This window comes from Protomyctophum bolini (genome assembly GCF_963924005.1).
Source record: "Protomyctophum bolini genome assembly, chromosome: 12".
Taxonomy (NCBI): Eukaryota; Metazoa; Chordata; class Actinopteri; order Myctophiformes; family Myctophidae; genus Protomyctophum; species Protomyctophum bolini.
The window spans coordinates 22,953,043-22,973,959 of NC_137873.1; the positions used below are offsets into that span (position 1 = coordinate 22,953,043).

General features: G+C 43.6%; 1 protein-coding gene across 6 annotated transcripts in view; it reads left to right on the plus strand.

Annotated features, from left to right (window-relative positions):
• The window catches only part of ptprfb (protein tyrosine phosphatase receptor type Fb), a 194,967-nt gene extending 176,659 nt beyond the window's left edge, over positions 1–18,308 (plus strand). For all 6 annotated transcript variants that reach the window (XM_080777291.1, XM_080777295.1, XM_080777294.1 and 3 more), the window contains 7 exons: positions 204–489; positions 2,409–2,587; positions 10,927–11,053; positions 11,790–11,915; positions 13,471–13,625; positions 14,493–14,628; positions 15,980–18,308. In XM_080777291.1, the coding sequence (XP_080633417.1) occupies positions 204–489; positions 2,409–2,587; positions 10,927–11,053; positions 11,790–11,915; positions 13,471–13,625; positions 14,493–14,628; positions 15,980–16,048 (1,078 nt within the window). In that variant the 3' untranslated portion in view covers positions 16,049–18,308. The remainder of the gene's footprint in view (positions 1–203; positions 490–2,408; positions 2,588–10,926; positions 11,054–11,789; positions 11,916–13,470; positions 13,626–14,492; positions 14,629–15,979) is intronic.
• Positions 18,309–20,917: the final 2,609 nt, after the last annotated feature.

Here is a 20,917-nt window from a genome sequence, read left to right on the forward strand (position 1 = left end):
CATTGTTCGCCCGCTGTTAAATCATACTGTCATAACAGTTTTTGACATTTCCACCTGACGGCAATATGCTGTCAGGTGTGTATATATAGGTGTGACTGTGTACTGTACTGTATGTGCAATATGCTATATATTGTCAAAGACTGGCTGAAGATTGACATCTCTTTACTCTCACATTCACCCCACTCCCTCCCTCCCTCTCCCAGTGCGGGCGTGGGCAGGACGGGCTGTCTGATCGTGATCGAGGCCATGCTGGAACGCATGAAGCATGAGAAGTCGGTGGACATCTATGGCCACGTGACGTGCATGCGCGCGCAGCGCAACTACATGGTCCAGACGGAGGACCAGTACATCTTCATCCACGAGGCCCTGCTGGAGGCCGCCACCTGCGGCAACACCGAGGTCCCCGCCCGCAACCTCTACGCCCACATCCAGAAACTCACACAGCCCCCGCCTGGCGAGACCGTCACAGCCATGGAGCTGGAGTTCAAGGTGACTTAAAAAGACCTACACATACAACCTCCTAGACCTATATTTAAGACCTATATATTCTATATTTAAGACCTATACATTTTTGCATAATCTGTGGTCATAATGTGCATATACCTAACAATATATTGAAAGAGAAAATCATAATTTTATGTCAAAAGTCAGTCCAATCTTAATTGCTTTAATTACTACACAACTTTACAGTGTGATTATATCAGCAAGCCCATGATTTCCCATGATCCATGACTGTGAGATACCCATAGCTCACGTTCCACCACATGCACTTGGTTTTCATTGGGGAGACACTCTTGAGTTGCTGCTACATTCTTGATCAAACTCGAGTTGACGGCCGGATGGTGCATTACTTGTTTTATTAAAGTATGAAACTGAAAACATTTGAGGTGAGGAATGGGCACTGCGGTAACACTAACGTGCCCCAGCAGCACTGCCTCTCTCTCTCTCTCTCTCTCTCTCTCTCTCCCCTAAGCTGGAAATATAATATCATTGTGTCAAAAAATCCAATAACTACCCCATAGAGTACTGATGTCTGACATCAAAACAAAGCCCCTTGGGTCAATTTTTATTTTATTTTATATAAAACAAAAAGGATCTGGTCATTTTGTCAGGGATTTGGCTGATATAGAGTGATATACATCTGTGTAAAGTAAACCTGTGTGTGGTAATCTAGGATGACAGAACCAGGGCAGGGAATGCACATATGCAAACATGCTGCATTCACAATGAGAGCTTAAAAAGTGAATTGACACATGCGTACACAGCTGATACTAGTCAAGGTGACTCACAATCTTACACACACACACACACACACACACACACACACACACACACACACACATGCACGCATAGACACACCCACACACCTTCTGTCAATAGCTATTGACTGTGATGTTACTACATCCTTCCTCCCAGCGTAGCAGAGCCATTAGCCCCTTATGACCATGATCCATTCTGTTTGAAGTGATAATAACAACCACGCATGCCTGCCAAGCAACAGAGAATGACAGAGCGCCATACGGGGGCCACTGCCCTGTCGTTTGGTGCCCACACAGTCTGGCCTCAACACACACACCCTGGCAGCTACACCAAGCCTCTCCGCACACACACACACACACACACACACACACTCACATACATACACACACACACACACACACACACACACACACAATCCCTTGCTGTCCATCTGTCCATTGTCCGCTGCCAGCACAGCGCTGACCCACCCCCACCCCCATGGCCAGCACAGTGGGAGCCAGTGTGGGAGACCCCTTTTGCCCTGTAGCTACGTTAGCTCCACCCTGGCTCCGGCTAGCAGCACTGTGCTATCGATGCCTCTGCCCTCTGCCAGGTCAGGGTATGTACGGGTTATGAAAAACCTGGAAAAGTTGTGGAATTACAAAACTGTTTTGGAAAATAATAATGCAACAAAAGGGTTAAATACCATAGCCATAGCCTGGCTCCAGGCCTGAATCGCTAGCCACGCCCATTAAGAAAATATGTTCTGGCGATTATGAAGTGAAACTAAATGAAAATTCTGATTGTGTCAGGCTACCATAGCCATCAAAAGACATGAAATGTCCAACATGTAAAGGAATGGAAGTGATGGAGAAGTCTTGGTAAGCTATAGGTCACAATGTGTAGAAAGACTGTCTCATCTTAAATGCATGATGCATCACTGCATTGACTTGACGTCTCGTCTTCTGAAGACCTGCTCATTTCCCGTGACAGCAAACGCTAAAGAGCAATGACGGGAGCATGAGTGGAGAGATGGAGACGATTTGACACAGAAGCTTTCCAGGGCTCCTTGTTTTGTTTACATCGAGTCACAGGTCGCTAATGTTCTCTCTCCCTCTCTTGTCTGTCTGTTCTATGACCCCCCCCCCCCCCTCTCCTCCATAACACAGAGACTGGCCAACTCCAAAGCCCACACGTCGCGTTTCATCAGCGCCAACCTGCCCTGCAACAAGTTCAAGAACCGTCTGGTCAACATCATGCCCTTCGAGTCCACACGCGTCTGTCTGCAGCCCATCCGTGGCGTCGAGGGTTCCGACTACATCAACGCCAGCTGCATCGATGGCTACAGGTCAGCACTCACAGCACTTACCTCGGCAGGGGATTTGTGTGTGTGTGTGTGGGTGTGTGGGTGTGTGGGTGTGTGGGTGTGGGTGGCTTGGTACAATGGATGTGTGACGGTCTGAAATAGTTGTTTGTGCCAAACCGAAGGTATGTACAGCTTAGGGAAATTCATTTGAATTGGACTTGCGGGGCTTTGAGGTATAGATGAAAAATAACAAAAAGAGGCTCAAGGAAAAAGTTATGAAAGATGAGGACTGCTGTCCATGGTGTTCCCCCATAAGTCACTGCATGCTGTCATATACTCAGGTGAGCCTGAATTGCTTCCCAGAGAGAGGAAGATCATGTATATGATATGTACTGTACAGTATATAGACTACTCTATATGTGCGTGCGCACACACACACACACACACACACACACACACACACACACACACACACACACACACACACACACACACACACACACACACACACGCTTAAATAGTGTAAATACCAATGTCACCGAGTCCACTCCAGGACTTTAGCTTCACACCAGGCTGCAGTGATGTAGACAACACCACCCCTCCGAGTCCTCACCCTCCTCCTAATGAAAGGTGCTCCTCGGAGGCCCACCCTCTATTGTCACTGTGTAAATAGTGTAATTGCGGCAAGAGAGCATCGTAATGAAGTGTGTTTTCCGGCACACCTCCCCCTCCTCCATCGTCCGACCTCCCTCTCTCTCTCTCTCTCTCTCTCTCTCTCCTTTCCTCCTCTCTCCCTCTATTCCCTTTCCATATCTCTTCATCTCTCTCTCCGTTTCTAACCTCTGCTCTCTCTCTCTATCTCTCTCTAGCTCTCTCTCTCCTCTCACTCTCCATCTTAATTTTCACCGCCTGTCGTCAAGGCAGCTTTGGCTTCATCAGATGGTTCGGCACGTGTGTGTGTGTGTGTGTGTGTGTGAAGAGAACACTTGTTGTGTGTGACTGTGTCTGTGTGTGTGCACCCGTGGCGTCAAGTAATTAAGCTCCTCTTAAAGCCTGGGCATAAATAAAAGAGTAAACAGAGGCCTCCAGTGCCCTTCACCCCGCGCCTTCGAGAAAATACCATAATGCTAAGCTAATGAGAGCTATCGATTCCAGGCAGCCACTCTATTGGGGGAGGAGGGGGGGGGGATTCTGCTCAGTTTTTGGCATTGTGATGAGGTTGAAATGAAACACCATGCCCCGAAGCACAGCACTGTCATCTGGGGACGATGCTGAAGACGGTTGCTTTGTGCTTCCTTTTAAATTTTTTGGGGGCTACATGAGCTCATCCGGATTGTTGTGCACATCAGCAGTCAGCATTGTGATGTGCTGTTCGCGATACTTGGCATGCCATACAGAATGTATTTTTTTGAGGGGCGCTACGCGCTAGCCCCTCCTATTTACAGCTTTTTGTCCTTAACTCGTGTCACATTTGCCATTGACATAAACACATACATTTAGTTGTCATCTTACATGATCATGGTGAAAAGATGAGGGTTTTTTTAAACATTGTATCATGATTAAAAGATAATAACATAAGTTGACAAGTTAATTCATGAAGAAATATATACATTTTTTATTGGATGACATGACATGACGACAAGAGTGCCCCTCACTTCACACGGGTGTGATTGTATTAATTGCGCAAGCAGAGCGCGCAAGTAATAGTTTTCGTCCAGTGCTTCGATGCGGATGTCGCCGTTTGATGTGTATGTGCCGTGCCAGCGTATGACGTAATGACTACTTGTGCTTGATATGGCAGTGGTTTCAGATTACATACATGTATACATAGGGGCATTACCTTTAATCCTACTAAAACATATCGTCATTAAGTCACCATCGAAAACCAATTACACCCTGGCATTGGGTCCTTTATTCCACATCTTTATTACGTCATCATTGAGAGCTAGTTGTACCAGTTATACCCTGGCGTCATATGCTGCTACGATACATACGCATCAAACGGGGCATATGCAAAGTAACCACAGTATACCGCTAATCAACTTACAAATTACATATACATACTGTATACTTCACAATACTACTTTTTTACCTCCAAAAACTAGGTACGTAGCAAATAGCTAAACCTAATAATTCAATATTTCAAACGTTCTTTCACAGAGAAGCTGAGATTTGACAGTTTGTAGCGGTCGACAGTACTTGCTCTCCTTGCGCACTAGTAGGCTAAATGGCCTACTTGTGTGCAACAAGCAAGTAGGCACTGTTCTAGTTAGTATTATTATTGAGGGGCGCTAGGCCGCTAGCCCCTCCTATGCCCAGCTTTGTGTGCTTGTGTGTACCCCATAATGATGATTTGATTGGCTGAGCACGGACTTTGACGTGTGATGAAGTATGATGATAAGAGCGCACCTCACTTCACATGAGTGTTTTTTTCTTTTTGAGGGGCACTAGCCCCTCCTATATACAGCTTTAATGTTTGTCTTTCAACGATGCTTGTTCAACTCTTTTTTTTTATATATACGTATTTTTATATATACGTATGTCGACACTAGGTGGCGTCATATCCCAAGTCTGTATACCGGTATATACGTACCCCAACGTATACTCCATCTATATAAGGGTTGATGCCTACGGAAGCCTTTAACATTGGTCCGGTTCCTATAGTAGTAACGCCCCACCGTTCCAACCATGGGATTGCAAATATATTCACAGTGCAAAGCAGTTGAAAGGAGGATTTTCAAAACGCCATAGGTCGGATTCTTGGATCGTGGTGGATTTTCTGCCATCCACATTTCAGATTTAATGTGTGCCTTTGTACCGCTACGCTGCCGCCATGTAAACGCTTCTGACGAATGATACTAGAGTGTGTGTAGCGAGAGTGTGTGGAGGGCGGGGCAGACTCAGACTCTTTAAAGTGAATGCGTATGCTGGGGTTCATGCTAACAGCTAGCGGTAGAGATAGAGTTAAGAAAACGCCTTAGACAATAACGAGAAATTGTTTTGTTTGTTTTGAGGACTAAACATTAGAAACAAACAAACATTAGCACCCGTTGCTTAAACAAACATTATGTTGTAAGATGATAAGAGCGCCCCTCACTTCACACAGGTGTGATTTTTTCCAGTTATATAGGTTATAGAATAGGAGGCTTGGGCGGTATTCTGTATTCATAGCAATACCTTCACACCTCCCTGACATTTCATCAGGGTGTTATGATGCTATTTTGTGTTCAAAACAAAACAAAAGCTGGGCCGCCTGTAACAGAAGTCACTGCAGCATGTACACGGTATGACATTGTCTAGCCCACAATGCTGTGTGTCTAATGTGCAATTAACCTAATGGCCCATAGGATAATGAACAGAGAGGAGATAAGTGCCCTTCTTCCATAGATTGAGCACACCTTGCTGGAGGACCCGGTGACACATCCGTGGGCCGAAAGGAGCTGTTGTGCGGGTGGTGTTGGCAGATTGGCAGCTGAATAGCATCATGTGACTAATTCACTGCTCTTGTAGTTGGAAGAAGTCATCTCAAGGAAAAGTTACTTATCTCAAGGCATTATTTTCATGATTTCAAGTCTGTATTTTGGACAGTATTGAAAATCATACCTTCGGGATATTTACAATTTAGGCATTTGGCAGATGCTCTTAATCCAGAGTGATTAAAGGAGAATTCCATACTAAAAGGCTTTCTTACCTTTCTTTGTAGTTGTAGTTGTACCATAAGCCCTAAATGAATTGCATTGAATTGAATGGGAATTGAATGGGGCTATGGGGTGTTGTGCTAATTCGCTTATTTCCATCGCTCAAAATTATAATTTCTTTGTATATATCCTCTCTTCATAATGTAAATAATATCCCAAGCGGCACACTTTACTACTTCTTTCAATGGAAATAAGCACCCCATAGCCCCATTCAATTCCCATTCAATGCAATGCAATTCATTGAGGGCTTATGGTAGGGAAAATAGCCAATAAGGAGTTTTTGCACAAAAAAACACCTACGTAACAACTACAAAGACAGGTAAGAAAGATAAGAAAGCATTCTAGCATGGAATTCTCCTTTAACAGTAAGCAAGAACAAAAAACATGGTAATACATCAAATATATAAAAATAGTCATCATGAATCATACGTAAGCTTAAGAAGAACGGTGGAATATCTATGTAAGGAGGCGGCTGTGGCTCAGGAGGTAGAGCAGGTCGGCGGTTCGAATCCCGGCTCTTCCTGTCCACATGTTGAAGTGTCCTTGGGCAAGACACTGAACCCTACACTGCCTCCAATGAGTCGGTCGGTGTGAGCTCGCCACCATTGGTGTGTGAGGAAGTGAGGACGCTGGCGTCGACTGTTCGCCGCTTCACCTCCCAATGTATGAATGAGCGCTTTGAGTAATATTATATTATTATTATTATTATTATAAAAATAATACCTTTTTTCTTTAAGATATATATTTTTTAGCTTTTTCCGCCTTTTATTGGATTGTATTAGTGAAGAGAGACAGGAAATGGGGAGAGAGACACGAGAAATGACACGCATGGCGCAGCAAAGGCCGTTGGGCTGGGGACTCGAACCCGCAATGCGCTCTCAGGCTACATTGAGTCGTCATGCCCGGACTGTTAGGCCAGCGATCCTGGCCATACCATAATACCTTGATACCACCCATGCCCATAGGCATTGTTAGGCCTGGGTGTTGTTTTATGAATAGCCCTGGAGATATATTTTCTTCATGTTCTCAAAATATGTTCTTTCTACAGGGCATACTGTACCATTTGAAAACAAGTCACATTATGTAAAGGTCATAAATTATATAAAGGTCATAAATAAGATCCATTCCAAGTGTTTGATGGCACACAATTTGAAAGCCACTGGTCTAGCTAGCTGCACTGGCCAAGTGTAACTTGGCCTATACATAGAAATACAGCAGGATTACTTTCTCTGTTGAATCCAATTGATAGTTATTACTCAGTGTCACTTTTACTGATTTTGTTTATTTTGATTCCATGTTGTAAAAACCAGCCTACACAACCTGACCCGAACCTTTTGGTAGAGCACAGTGTCTGCAGCTCATATTTATTTGACTCTTGGACGTTGACTTGAAATTGGTTGGATGAATGTGATATATTGGCTGCGCTAAACACCCAATGTTTCAATATCTTACCGAAGCCCATGCCCACCCAATCGGAGTGACGACGTGATGTAATTTCCAAATGTTTCTTTGGAAATTGGATGGAACTGGATCCGTGTAGGAGGTGTCATATACTGTAGCAGCGTTGTTATGGCGGGGAGGTGGTCCGTTGGACGAAAGTGTGCGCGTGGAGGCTTGAGCCAGCACTGTCACTTCTCCTGCTGAGTTTCTATTACTCCTTATACCTCGGCTCTCAACAGAAAGAACTAAGTACAAAGTGTTCTACTGTGTGCTCTGGTGGCTGGCAAGAGGAGAAGCTGTTCACTCTTCTCATCTCCCCTCAGTTCTCGTCTTTTTTCATTTTCCGTGCACTTTATACCCGCGCAACCCTCATTCCTTTTCCATTCTACTGCATTCCTGTACTGCCATTTCTCTTCTTTAATTTGGTTCCTCACTCTCGCTCAGTCACTCCCCCTCTCCCCAGTCCTCTCCTCTCCAGTGCTCTATCGCTTCTTTATTTGTGCGAGTGAGGCCCTGAGCACACTCTAATCTCCCGGTTCCACATTAGTGCCTAGCCTGCAGCACCTTCATTAGTTGCTCACCAATGGCACAGTGTGTCTGTGTACGCGTGCGTAGGTGTGGGTGTGTGGGTCGGTGTGTGCTTGTGTGTATTAAAATTAGAGAGAGATGGAGAGGTGTGTGTGCGTGCGCACGCCCGTATATTAATTATTGTGTCTGTGTGTATCTACGTGCACGTGCCCTCGTCTGTTTATTTTGTACATGGGAATTTGTGGCTACTGCGAAACAGTAGTACACACACAGTATATGTATATACTGTGTGTGTGTGTGTGTGTGTGTGTGTGTGTGTGTGTGTGTGTGTGTGTGTGTGTGTGTGTGTGTGTGTGTGTGTGTGTGTGTGTGTGTATATATATAGGCCTATATACTAGGGCATTCATCAAAAAATCGATTTATCGATTTATCGATAAATTATCACGAGTCGACTCGCAGCAGCGCGAGTCGAAAGTTGAGCTTTTTTTTTTTTTTTTTCCTCCCCTTTTTTCATGCGATTGTGTGTGTGGGACACGGAATGCAAAACCTGGCTTTACCAATAATCACCTCATGCGTAAACACAGAGGGCGGAACTTAGCACAGTGGAGGGAAAACTTAAACACAGAGACAGAGGGCGGAACTTAGCACGGTGGAGGGAAAAATAAGGAGAAAGGTGTCAAGACGAAAACAACAATGGCGGAGAGAGAGAATGCAGGTGAAACCAGCTCGCAGACCCCGACAAATAGATGTTCACACGTGTGGAAATACTTCACATTAGATGAAGAAAAACAAACGGTGTCCTGTACACTCTGTAAGGCGACCTACGTGTACCACAAGAACACAAGCGTTATGCTCGGCCATCTCAAAAACAAGCATGCCGGTAAGGGGGATACTAGTCGCCCAGTGCAGACGTCAATGAGCAGTTACGCCAAAAAGCCTCTATCAGACCAAAGAAAACGGGATATCACAGGTTTAATTATAGATGTAATCGTCCAAGACACCAGACCTTTGTGTATAGCGCAAGGGAGAGGCTTCAAAGCGATGCTGAAATTTTTCGAATCGGAATACACAGCCCCGTGCCACAAAACTCTGTGGGCTAATATCAACCGAGAGAGTGACTCCGTGCGAGCCAGCATTAAAGAGGAGATGAAAGGCAGGAGTGTGTCGCTGACAACGGACCTGTGGACGTCCTCAACCATGAATGTAGGCCTAATTATTTTCCGTTTTATGGGATTATTTAATTTTCGTTTTTATTTCAAAAGCATAATCTGGGTGAGTTTTAATTTAATTTAATATTTGTTGAAGTTGTCTCAAGTTGAGAGTGCAGTGCAGTCAGCGCATATATTTTTTATTTTATTGTAGGCCTAATAAACTGACGTCTTTTGTGCATGCAGCAATGACAGCAATGTGGTCTGTCTGACTGACTGAATATAATATGCGCTCTGCCTCTAATTGTCCTTATTGTTTTGGGTTGACATTTCAAGAAAAGTGCATACTGTGATATGTTGCAAAGACACAGATCTTATACAAGTTGCTCAAGTTGAACAGCAGTGTGTCAAGTGTCGTTTTTCTCCGCGGCCGTCCCGCGGCCCCGCCCCCCCCTCCCCCCCATAAACGATAAATCGATACGACTTCAACTTTACTGTCTGGCAAGACGACTGGGAAAAATCTCAAGTCGTTAATGCCCTACTATATACAGTATACACTATAAGGCTTGGTGGGGTTACTCTTCTTACTTCTGCCTTTCCTTGCTTCTCGACGCACTGCTGCCACCACCTGGCAGGCCAAAGAACTGCACCCATCCAGCCGAGTCAAAGTCACGTAGGACACTAGCACAATGAGCTCATCCTCCTGAGCTACGGAGACGTGCATTCACTCTGTGCTCTGTAGCCACATGTAAACGCGCGCATGGCGCCTACCCGCCTATGCATTTACTGTACTCTGGTGCTGTATAGCTGTGTGATAAAAAAAGAAATCCCGTGTGAAGTGAGGGGTGCTCTTATCAAAGTATATCATCATTCGCAGACACATACTGTATGACGTAAATTCTCCATTTGTTTAACTTGTCAATGGCATTTAATGTTTGTGTTAGGACAAAATAGGCGATTTGCTCATCCACATATTATGACGTAAATTCTCTTTTCATTGTCAATGGCATTTAATGTTTGTTGAAGCACAAAATAGCCGATTTGCTCAGGCTCATATGACGTAAATTCTCAATTCATTGTCAATGGCATTTAATGTCTGTGTTTGACAAAGATCACACTATAAAAAAAATCACACTTGTACGAATCATCATACATCACATTCCGTGCTCAGCCAATCAGCTGAGCACATTCCGTGCTCTGCTTATACAGACACACAAAGCTGTGCATAAAAAAAACATGAAAGTATGCATCAAATGGCACTTTATTGGTTTTTGGGATCGCTTAAAATTCAAGATAGCAAATTATGTATTTAAATTCTGCATAATATTCAACACTATGTTTAGGCAAATATAATGTGAAGTGGAAGCCTTCATTATTAACTACCATTAGAGAGGTTAATTTCTGTTATCTGATGATGTGTCTGATACTAAGTGTAATGTTGTGTTGTGTCTGATACTAAGTGTAATGTTGTGTTGTGTCTGATACTAAGTGTAATGTTGTGTTGTGTCTGATACTAAGTGTAATGTTGTGTTGTGTCTGATACTATGTGTGGTGTTGTTGTCTACAGGCAGCAGAAAGCCTACTTAGCCACCCAGGGTCCCCTGGCAGAGACCACAGAAGACTTCTGGAGAATGCTATGGGAGCACAACTCCACCATTGTTGTCATGCTCACCAAGCTAAGAGAGATGGGACGCGTAAGTAGGAACACACACACACACACACACACACACACACACACACACACACACACACACACACACACACACACACACACACACACACACACACATACATACAACCATGTCCATGAACACCTGCTCTCACACAAACAACGCATACGCACAACACCAACATGAAGTGCTTACCATGCAGCTAACAATTGCACGTACAATCTGTCAGTGATTTAAGCTGGTAATAACCCTTCTGTTCTAACAGGCTTGATACAGCTTTAGCCCATTTGATTAATTTGTTCTGTAAATTAGGAGCACTGTTGCCAGGCAAACTTTCACCGTGAACCACAGAGGTCATTTAGCAAAATCTCCACACATACTCCATTTTGCCTATTATTTTGATTTCTTTATTACATTTAAAATGTTTACATAAGTACATCATGCACATTTCCCCACCCCTCCCATCCCATCCAAACTCCCAAATTAAATTAAATGTGTTTATTATTTATTTAAAAAAAAAAAACAATAATAATGGGGGGAAATGTTTCTATTCTATTCTGTGCCACTTTAAACGACACATTTCAAACGGAAAGTGATGTTGGTATGGTACGTACCTCAAGCCTGGTATATACTCTATAGTGTATATATACTATATACACTTGCTACAGGGTATAAATCGGGCCATGGAAGAGTGTTGGATGTCGTCGCTATTGTGAAGGATATAATGGTGTGTCAAGCTTCTCTTTGCTCGTTTTTCCAGGAGAAGTGTCATCAGTACTGGCCAGCAGAGCGCTCAGCCAGGTACCAGTATTTCGTGGTGGACCCCATGGCTGAGTACAACATGCCTCAATACATCCTGAGAGAGTTCAAAGTCACAGACGCCAGGGTATGATGCTTTGAGACTGACTCTGACTGTGTGTGTGTGACTGTGTGACTGTATATATTATGGTCTGGCAGTATACCTCATATCTCCATATTTCAACTTTTGTTGCTTTTTAGTAAATTAACGCCCTATTTCATCATACAAGAAAGAAGGAATGGTTTTGGACATACAAGATTTCCACCCGACAGCCAGCCATGATGTGTGTGTAGCCTTAACTCCCTTAGGGCCAGTACTGGAGCTCCCTGTGATGCAGGGTTTTCACTGGGTTATATATAGGCCTGCATGTCATCACCAGTCCACAGTACACTGCAACATCCTGAGTAGCACGTTAAAGCCGTACTCTTTATTCGTGAATAAATTGTTTATTTTGTCCAGTCTGTATGGTAGAGAATGTTAACATTTTTTCTAAATGAAGGCCTTAGAGTGCCCAGCAGATGAGGCAGATTTTTACCCCGCCTTCCATTTCCCCCCAAAACCGGGAGGTATAATGTTCCATTTCTACCTCGTGCTAATATTTCTCATCTCTCTTTAGAAGCGTTAATATTCCAAACGAGATGCTTGGATAAATCCGAAATTAGGACAGAACATCGGCATTCTGATCAAAACCATGTTGAGCGCCGTAGATTTAGAGAGAATAGCAAGTTTTGTCGGCCTGCAAACAAGGAAGTGAATGGCTGCACGCACGAAAACATGTCCAGGAGCTCTGAGCAAGGTGTTGCCTAGCAACGGCCGCTGTCAAATAATGGATTTTAGTGGTCGCATTTTATACCATTAAAAAGGACCTAAATACGTGTCCAGACATCCTGGGCCTCCTACGGGTGAAATTATGAAGACGTGTGGGGACGTCCTGGGCACAATATAGTGTATACAACTGAGGTGGTTGTATTTGGTCTCCCGGCTCACAGCACCCCCGCTCGACACCCGTTATATCGTCGCTTTTGCGCAGACGAAAATTAAAGCCTGGTAGCGAGGCTACAGTATGTCGTCGCTGTCAGGTTGAAAACTTGTATGTCCAAAACTGTTACTTTTCCGGAAATGAAAAGAAAGGAACCTTTGATTGATTGAATACGTTATTGATGATTTTTGATAAAAGTACAATACGGGTTAAAACCACGCCAAATGAATGACATATTGGTCCATTAAACACTCAATGTTCAGTTACAGACCCATAAGGGTCCATTTGGTGCTAAAATATCAATAATTTGCGGAACCCCTGGACTTCCCTCAAGGGTCACTGACCTCACATTGAGAACCAGTGGCCTCCACTAGAAGGACCCTGGGGGTCACTGACCTCACATTGAGAACCAGTGGCCTCCACTAGAAGGACCCTGGGGGTCACTGACCTCACATTGAGAACCAGTGGCCTACACTAGAAGGACCCTGGGGGTCACTGACCTCACATTGAGAACCAGTGGCCTCCACTAGAAGGACCCTGGGGGTCACTGACCTCACATTGAGAACCAGTGGCCTCCACTAGAAGGACCCTCCATGTGTCAGAGGGTCTTTTTTCCATAGACTGTATACTGTATTAAACATGCTCTGTTTCCCTTGTCATCAGGATGGCCAGTCCAGAACGATCCGCCAATTCCAGTTCACTGACTGGCCAGAACAAGGAGTGCCAAAAACTGGTGAAGGCTTCATTGATTTCATTGGCCAAGTGCACAAAACCAAGGAACAGTTTGGACAGGATGGACCAATCACTGTACACTGCAGGTAAGTTAAGTTAATGCTTTAGGAGGCAACACATCTAAGGTTAAATGCAGCTCCTAATTGGTTGAGCTAGATAGTGCTTAACATGAAAGTCTTAATACATGCTCTCGGTTATGTGTGGATGCATTCTAGGTATTTTATTATTACTATTATTTAATTATTATTAGTAGTAGTAGTGATATACAGATGATAGGAAAGTACTCAATAATAGACAGATCATAGGGCAGTACTTGATATTCAGATGATAGGACGGTACTCGGTAGACAGTAGCTCAAGGCGCAGCTCGTCCTCAGCCAGGTTGGTGGGATTAACCTCAGCACGACGCATAACTCCTAATTTATACTCCATAGTTTCTACCTCAAATGCATCTGTCAATATTTCAAACAAACAATTCAGCTCCTCTGGTCATGACTATTTCACAAGCTGACAGCTTGAGTAGACGCATAACAGGTGCTATCCAATCATACCATCGATCCGTCTGTGAAAGCAGACGTCAGTTTATTTTCCAAACTCTAATCCCCAATGCATTATTTGGAAATGAAACTCCCACTTTTTGTTTCATTTATATTGTATGTTCTCAACATTGTAAAGAACCCCAACAAATTGAATTTAATTTAATTTCTAATAACGTTATCGTTAAAAGAAAAACAGGTACATGGTTCTCCCAGTAATGTCAAAGATAAAAACACACAAGTCAGTGACTTATTTGGAGGAATTCTAAGTATTATTAATTCGCTATCCATAATACATGACTATAACAAAAATTAACAGCCGCTCCTTTGTGTGTGTGTGTGTGTGTGTGTGTGTGTGTGTGTGTGTGTGTGTGTGTGTGTGTGTGTGTGTCTCTCTCTCTCTCTCTCTCTCTCACAGTGCCGGGGTAGGCAGGACAGGTGTGTTCATCACTCTCAGCATCGTGCTGGAGAGGATGAGATACGAGGGCGTGGTGGACCTCTTCCAGACAGTGAAGACCCTCCGCACCCAGCGGCCTGCCATGGTGCAGACAGAGGTTAGAGACTCTTAACTTACTGTTCCTCCTCCTCTGAGTCCCAGCTCCAACCCAGTGAACGCACACACGCACGCACACACACACACACACACACACACACACACACACTACACCAGGTTTTGTTTTAGGCTTTTCTGCCTTTATTGATAGTATGAAGTGAAGATGGACAGGAAAAAGGGAGAGAGAGAAGGGGAGAGACATGCAGCAAAGGTTGTCATGAACGGAACTCGAACACGCGACACGCTGTCAGACCTAAGCCTATATGTGGCATGCGCCTGGACCACTTGGCCAGCGGGCTCTCCGTTTAATGAGATATTTTTTATTTTTAAATAATGATTAAAATCAAAATGTAGGGGCAAGGTGGCACAGTCGGTAGTGCTGTCGCCTCACAGCTAGAAGGTCCTGGGTTCGATTCCCGCTGGAGATGCTGTGGGCGCTGGAGGCAGGTCAAGTTGTGGCCTCCTGGTGGCGCTATAATAGGCCGTTCTGGAAAATCTGGGGCAGAGGTTCATCTTTGGCATCCAGGGAGTGTGTGTGCAAAATTTGGCATCGACTGGCTTAACGGTGCCGGAGATTAGCTGGTAACAGACAGACGGACGCACACACTCACGGGCGGAGTGCAAAACATACTCTCTCCCCATGCCTTCAGAGACAAAAATGTAGGAAACCAAAATATAGGGATATTTAGTTAGTGACTCGCGACCCACAACAATAGGTCCATGTTTCCACTGTTTGGGAAACATTACACTACACAGCCCTGCTGGCGTGGAAATCATCTCTTCCTTAGCCCTGTCTCTATGGTTACCTACCCGGATCAAGCTAGTATTATCGAGAACAATTCTTGGCAATACTAGGATGTGTATCTGACGTGGTGAGAGCTACAGGTGGGGTCGGCGCACAGGGCATTCAGCAAGTGGGAAGTCGAAATGATTGATGATCAGGGCTGTCACAGTCATGAAATTGTACTTGACGATTCATTGTTCATAATTGCAATTAACGATTTACAGTAATTGTGTTTTTGGTATTGGATTAATATAAATAATGATTACATTCCTGTTTGGCTTTTCGGCTTCATAAGCAAAAGTTGCACAGTGAGGGCAGATATAATAAATAACTTACATATACAAATAAATGATTGACATATTTAATGACTTTATACCTTCAAAATGTTTTTTTTAAATAGTGGAAATAGACAATTTTCAACATTTACATTTTCAACAAAGAAACGATCATGACGATTATTTTGCGATTATAAGTGTGATTATCTCAAAATAATTGTGATCAGACGATTGTGTCATGTTATGATTGGTGATTGATCACACGCCTCACGTCCCTCTGTGTGTCTCCTCAGGACCAGTACCAGTTGTGCTACAGGGCAGCACTGGAGTACCTGGGCAGCTTCGACCACTATGCAACGTAACCACTCCCACCGAGCAGCCTCCCCCACCCGCCGAAAACCTCTCAGGAGTGTGTGCCAAGTGTCCCATCTCAGCCGCCATCCACCCCACCTACCTTGACCGCCCCCGCCCCCCCTCACCGCTATCAGGAGGAAGGGGAGGAGAGGGAACGCACTCACGGACCCGGGAAACGGGTCCGAAAACCAATCGCAGAGATCCACGCGGATGTAAACCAACACATGACGATTTTTGCTTTTTGCTTTTAACAGAGAAGAACGAATCAAAACAAAACTATAATCGAAAGAGAAAAGACAACCCTTGTACGGAAGCGACAGCTAAGACTTTGGCGGTTTGCTTTCCTGTTCTGTCGACACGACCCGCCCCAAAACTCCCACAATCCACCCCCTGATTGTCAGAGGCTACTGGTAGCACTAAGAGATGATTCTCTTTTCCTTTTTTGTATCGTCACTATTATTAAATATCATTATGACAAATGTTTATTATTATCTAGCGCGTCATTTAATTTTTTATTTTATTTTATTCTTTTGGTTGTTATTATTTTTAATAATCATTTTAACATCGGACATTTTATTTTGTCTTAAAACAGGCCCGCTGTTGAGCCTGGCATTGTTTCATAATTGGTACGTCTTTATATTTTTCTTTTCTTTTGTCATTTTTCTAGGTTACTTTAGCACAAGGGACATGTATTTTTATCACGTTCCTAGATACTAATTCAGGAGAACCACTGTTCTCTCAGCTGCTGTTCTCAGTTTTCCTTATGTATTCACTATTGTTTATCGTTCTGTGCTGTTCCTCACATTGTTTTTATTGTTATATGGTCTTATTCAGTCGAGATGGAGCTGGAGGGGGGGTCACTTTGATACGCCTTTTCACTCATTGTTTCTAAAAAAAAATCTAAAATCTATTGGAAAAAAAAAGAGTACAAAATCATTTCAGAGCATACATCTGCTAGATGTTGTACTGTATGTAAACACAGTAGATAGTTGAAAGTGAATCAAGCTAACACCACACTAAATCAGCGGTGTGTACAGAACTGGAAAGCACATGATCTTTATTTGTATTTCGGGTGTTTTTGTTTTATTGTTTTCGCCCAACAGAAGCCTATGGCATTGAGGCCTTCATACTCCATACCGGAGAACTTACCTGAGAAAAACAACAACAACAACAACAAAACAGACTTTTGTACCCCCCGAAGGGGAATTGAAAATGAACATCCTCTCTAATCTAAGACAGTTGCCCTTCAAGCCCCGCTTACCTCCTCGCTGCCCAAAATCCTGGTCAGCTTGCCCGCCGTGGAACCATTCAGACCGAAGGAGCAGGGGTGTCTCGCATGGGCCGAGGGGGGAGCAGCCAAATAACACTGGCACCCACCTGTACAGAATCAACCATTCCTAAGCAGAGGGAGAGAGACTCAGCCCTTTGGACTCAAACCTGCTATTATTTTATACAGAAATAGAAATATAAATAAATATATATATATAAATATATATATATAATTATGATTGATTATATATATGTACAATTATACATAGATATATACACAGCTTCGGAAAAGTATATTGTTCAAAAACAAGAAGAAGAAAATATAAAGGATTTGCTCTGCTGACAGTACCAGTCCATAGAGAAACCGCAGAGAGCCTGCTGTCCTTGCGTGAGTATTAATGGAATAAAAATTAAAAAAAACAAATCCACTGTTGTATCTACTGTACTATCATAGTAACCTTTTGACAGCCCGTTTGTCCGTCTGAGGAAAACAGCACAATTCCTACCCCTTCACCCAACCCCCACACGCCACCCACCCCGACCCCCACCCCCAACAAAAAAGGACGACGTGACTCCTCAACTCTGGCTGTCACATCCCCCTCAAGCACAGCTTTTAAGCCTGAGTTGTACTTGGCTCCACGTTGTGTGTCCCACGCCGAAAATATCAGACCTACAAGCTTGCCGTTTTCGGTGTGCAGCACCATCGCGCACTTAAGTATAAAAGTACAGGCTTCATCCATGCAGCGTAGTTGGGAGGAGCGTCTGATCCTAGGCCTGCGAGGGCGGGGAGGGGACTTGTTGAAATGCGCTGGCGAAAAGAGACAGAAATCGTTCATTTTTACCTTGTGAATGCTTAGTGCTGTAGGGGTTCAACCTGTTGTATACACAGTCTGTTTTCTATTTGTTGATAACGAACTGGAATTTAAAAGATGTTGCTGAAAAGGAAAAAAAAAACTCATCGATGTTAATAAAGTTGAATAATTGGGTTTTTGTACGAATCCTCGTTTGTCACATTTGCTTCTTCTTTACAAGTTGTGTATAATATACACATCTTTGTGTCTTATGGATTGTAGATAAATAATGGATTACGTAATGTTCTACTTTTTGTTCGTATTCTGTTTTTTGGCTGGATTAAGCAAATTGTTTCCGGTTGCTGGAAGCGTTACACCAAAACAAATTGTCCTGCATGAAGGTTCATCCTGTAATCATTGTTCAGTATCCTCTCCTTGAATATCAATGGCTGTTAGCCTGATTATTTATTTTGGTCCTAATAACCCAGGCCAAGTGGTTCCAGACCGTGTGTGTGTGTGTGTGTGTGTGCGAGCGTGTGCGTGTGCGAGCGTATGCGTGTGCGCACGTGTGCAGATGGTGTTACACATCCACGTGTGCATGTATGAGAATGTATTTGAAAGTACTGTCTTCCAGTCCAACATTGTTTGTTTGCCAGTATTATACTGTATGTGTGTTGTAAGTGTGCGAGCTCAGTGCACACGGTAAAGTTCCTTGTTGTTTTTCTCCTGGAACCGTGCAGTCCCAGCAGAGCAGAGATACACCCCAGTGACCTCTCACAGCCTGCCCACACACACGCGTGCGTGCACACACACACTCATGCACAAAACTACCACCAGACCGCTAAACCACAGCCAGCTGCTGTCACACTGTCTCACAACACCTACTTCACCAAACTTCACAAGTTATATTAGAACGGCTTGCTGCCAAGAGAAGATGGCAAGAAACTGTTGTACTCGACGAAGGCTGTCAACAGATGTGTTCAGACAGTTATGTGCATTATGGGTGATGGTGATATGTGGAGGTAAACACATAATACCGTTTCATTAGTGTGGTTGCCCAGACTATTGTTATTGTAAATGAGCCATACTTTTCTGCGCTACTCCTTCCAGTTTTTGCCGCACACACTCGAGCCATAATGTCAAATCGACCGGCTTCAGTTTGATTGTGTAGTTCAGTGATACTCAACCTCAGGCCCGCGGGACCATTATGACTGGCCCACCAATGAAAATCTAAAAAAAAGAAGGAAAAAAAATCTGGAAAATGAAATAAAAATAAATAAATCTGAATGAAGTTATCTTTAATTACATTATTATAAGTAATACTATTAGAGTTGTACTATTACTCGAACGAAAATAAAAGCTTGGGGGGGGGGGGGGGGAGATACTGTGTATCCCTATTCCCTGACATAATTTTATAGTTAAACGGACAGAATTCTATTTTATTTGAATGATGAAACCCAGCTGCCATTAATAGTTGGAAATGGAAATGGAAATTGCGGAAATTGCGGAAATTGTAATTGCGGAAATTGCGGAAATGGTGGAAATGGAAATTGCGGAAATGCGGAAATGGAAATTGCGGAAATGGTAATTGCGGAAATTGCGGAAATGGTGGAAATGGAAATTGCGGAAATTGCGGAAATGGAAATTGAGGAAATTGCGGAAATGGAAATTGCGGAAATTTCAGAAATGGTAATTGCGGAAATTGCTCCTATCTATTTTCAGGTAGATTGTTTTATTTTACTCAGTCAGCCATATCACTACTCATTTTTTTTCATGAAAAAGGTCATAGCTGGGTAATCTATTTTCAGGCAAAGTGTTTATTGTATTTTATTTTACTCAGCCATAACAATTTATTTTCTGTTAACCAACTTGCTGGCTGGCAGGCAGGCAGACAGCTACTCATAGACAGGCAGACAGACAGACAGCTACTCATGGAGAATTGGACAGGCAGGCAGTCAGACAGCTACTCATAAACAGGCAGACAGACAGCTACTCATGGAGAATTGGACAGGCAGGCAGACAGCTACTCATGGACAATTGGACAGGCAGGAAGGCAGACAGCTACTCAGTAACTCAGACAGACAGACAGCTACTCATGGACAATTGGACAGGCAGGAAGGCAGACAGCTACTCATAGACAGACAGACAGCTACTCAAAGACAATTGGGCAGGCAGGCAGACAGCTACTCATAGACAGACAGACAGCTACTCATGGACAATTGGACAGGCAGGAAGGCAGACAGCTACTCATAGCCAGGCAGACAGACAGACAGCTACTCATGGACAATTAGGCAGGCAGGCAGACAGCTACTCATAGACAGGCAGACAGACAGCTACTCATGGACAATTAGGCAGGCAGGCAGACAGCTACTCATGGACAATTGGACAGGCAGGCAGGCAGACAGCTACTCATAGACAGGCAGGCAGACAGCTACTCATAGACAGGCAGACAGTAAGACAGCTACTCATTGACAGACAGACAAATAACTACTCATGGACAGACAGACAGACAGGCAGGCAGGCAGGCAGGCAGGCAAAGAGCTACTCATGTTATGTTATTATAACAGCTACTCATGTTATGTGCAATAATTTGTGCAGTTATGGAAACAGCTCTTTGTGTTTATGCAAGAAAATGTAACACATTTATTTATTTACATATTGTGTGCATGCACATTGTACTTTGATACATTTTGCGAAAATAAAGCAATTGAAAGAGAGAAGTTATCAAGTATCATTAATGTCGTAATTTTATCTACTGGCCCCTGGCCCCTTGCCATTTTTGTAATGTGGCCCACAGGTAAATCTATTTGAGTATCC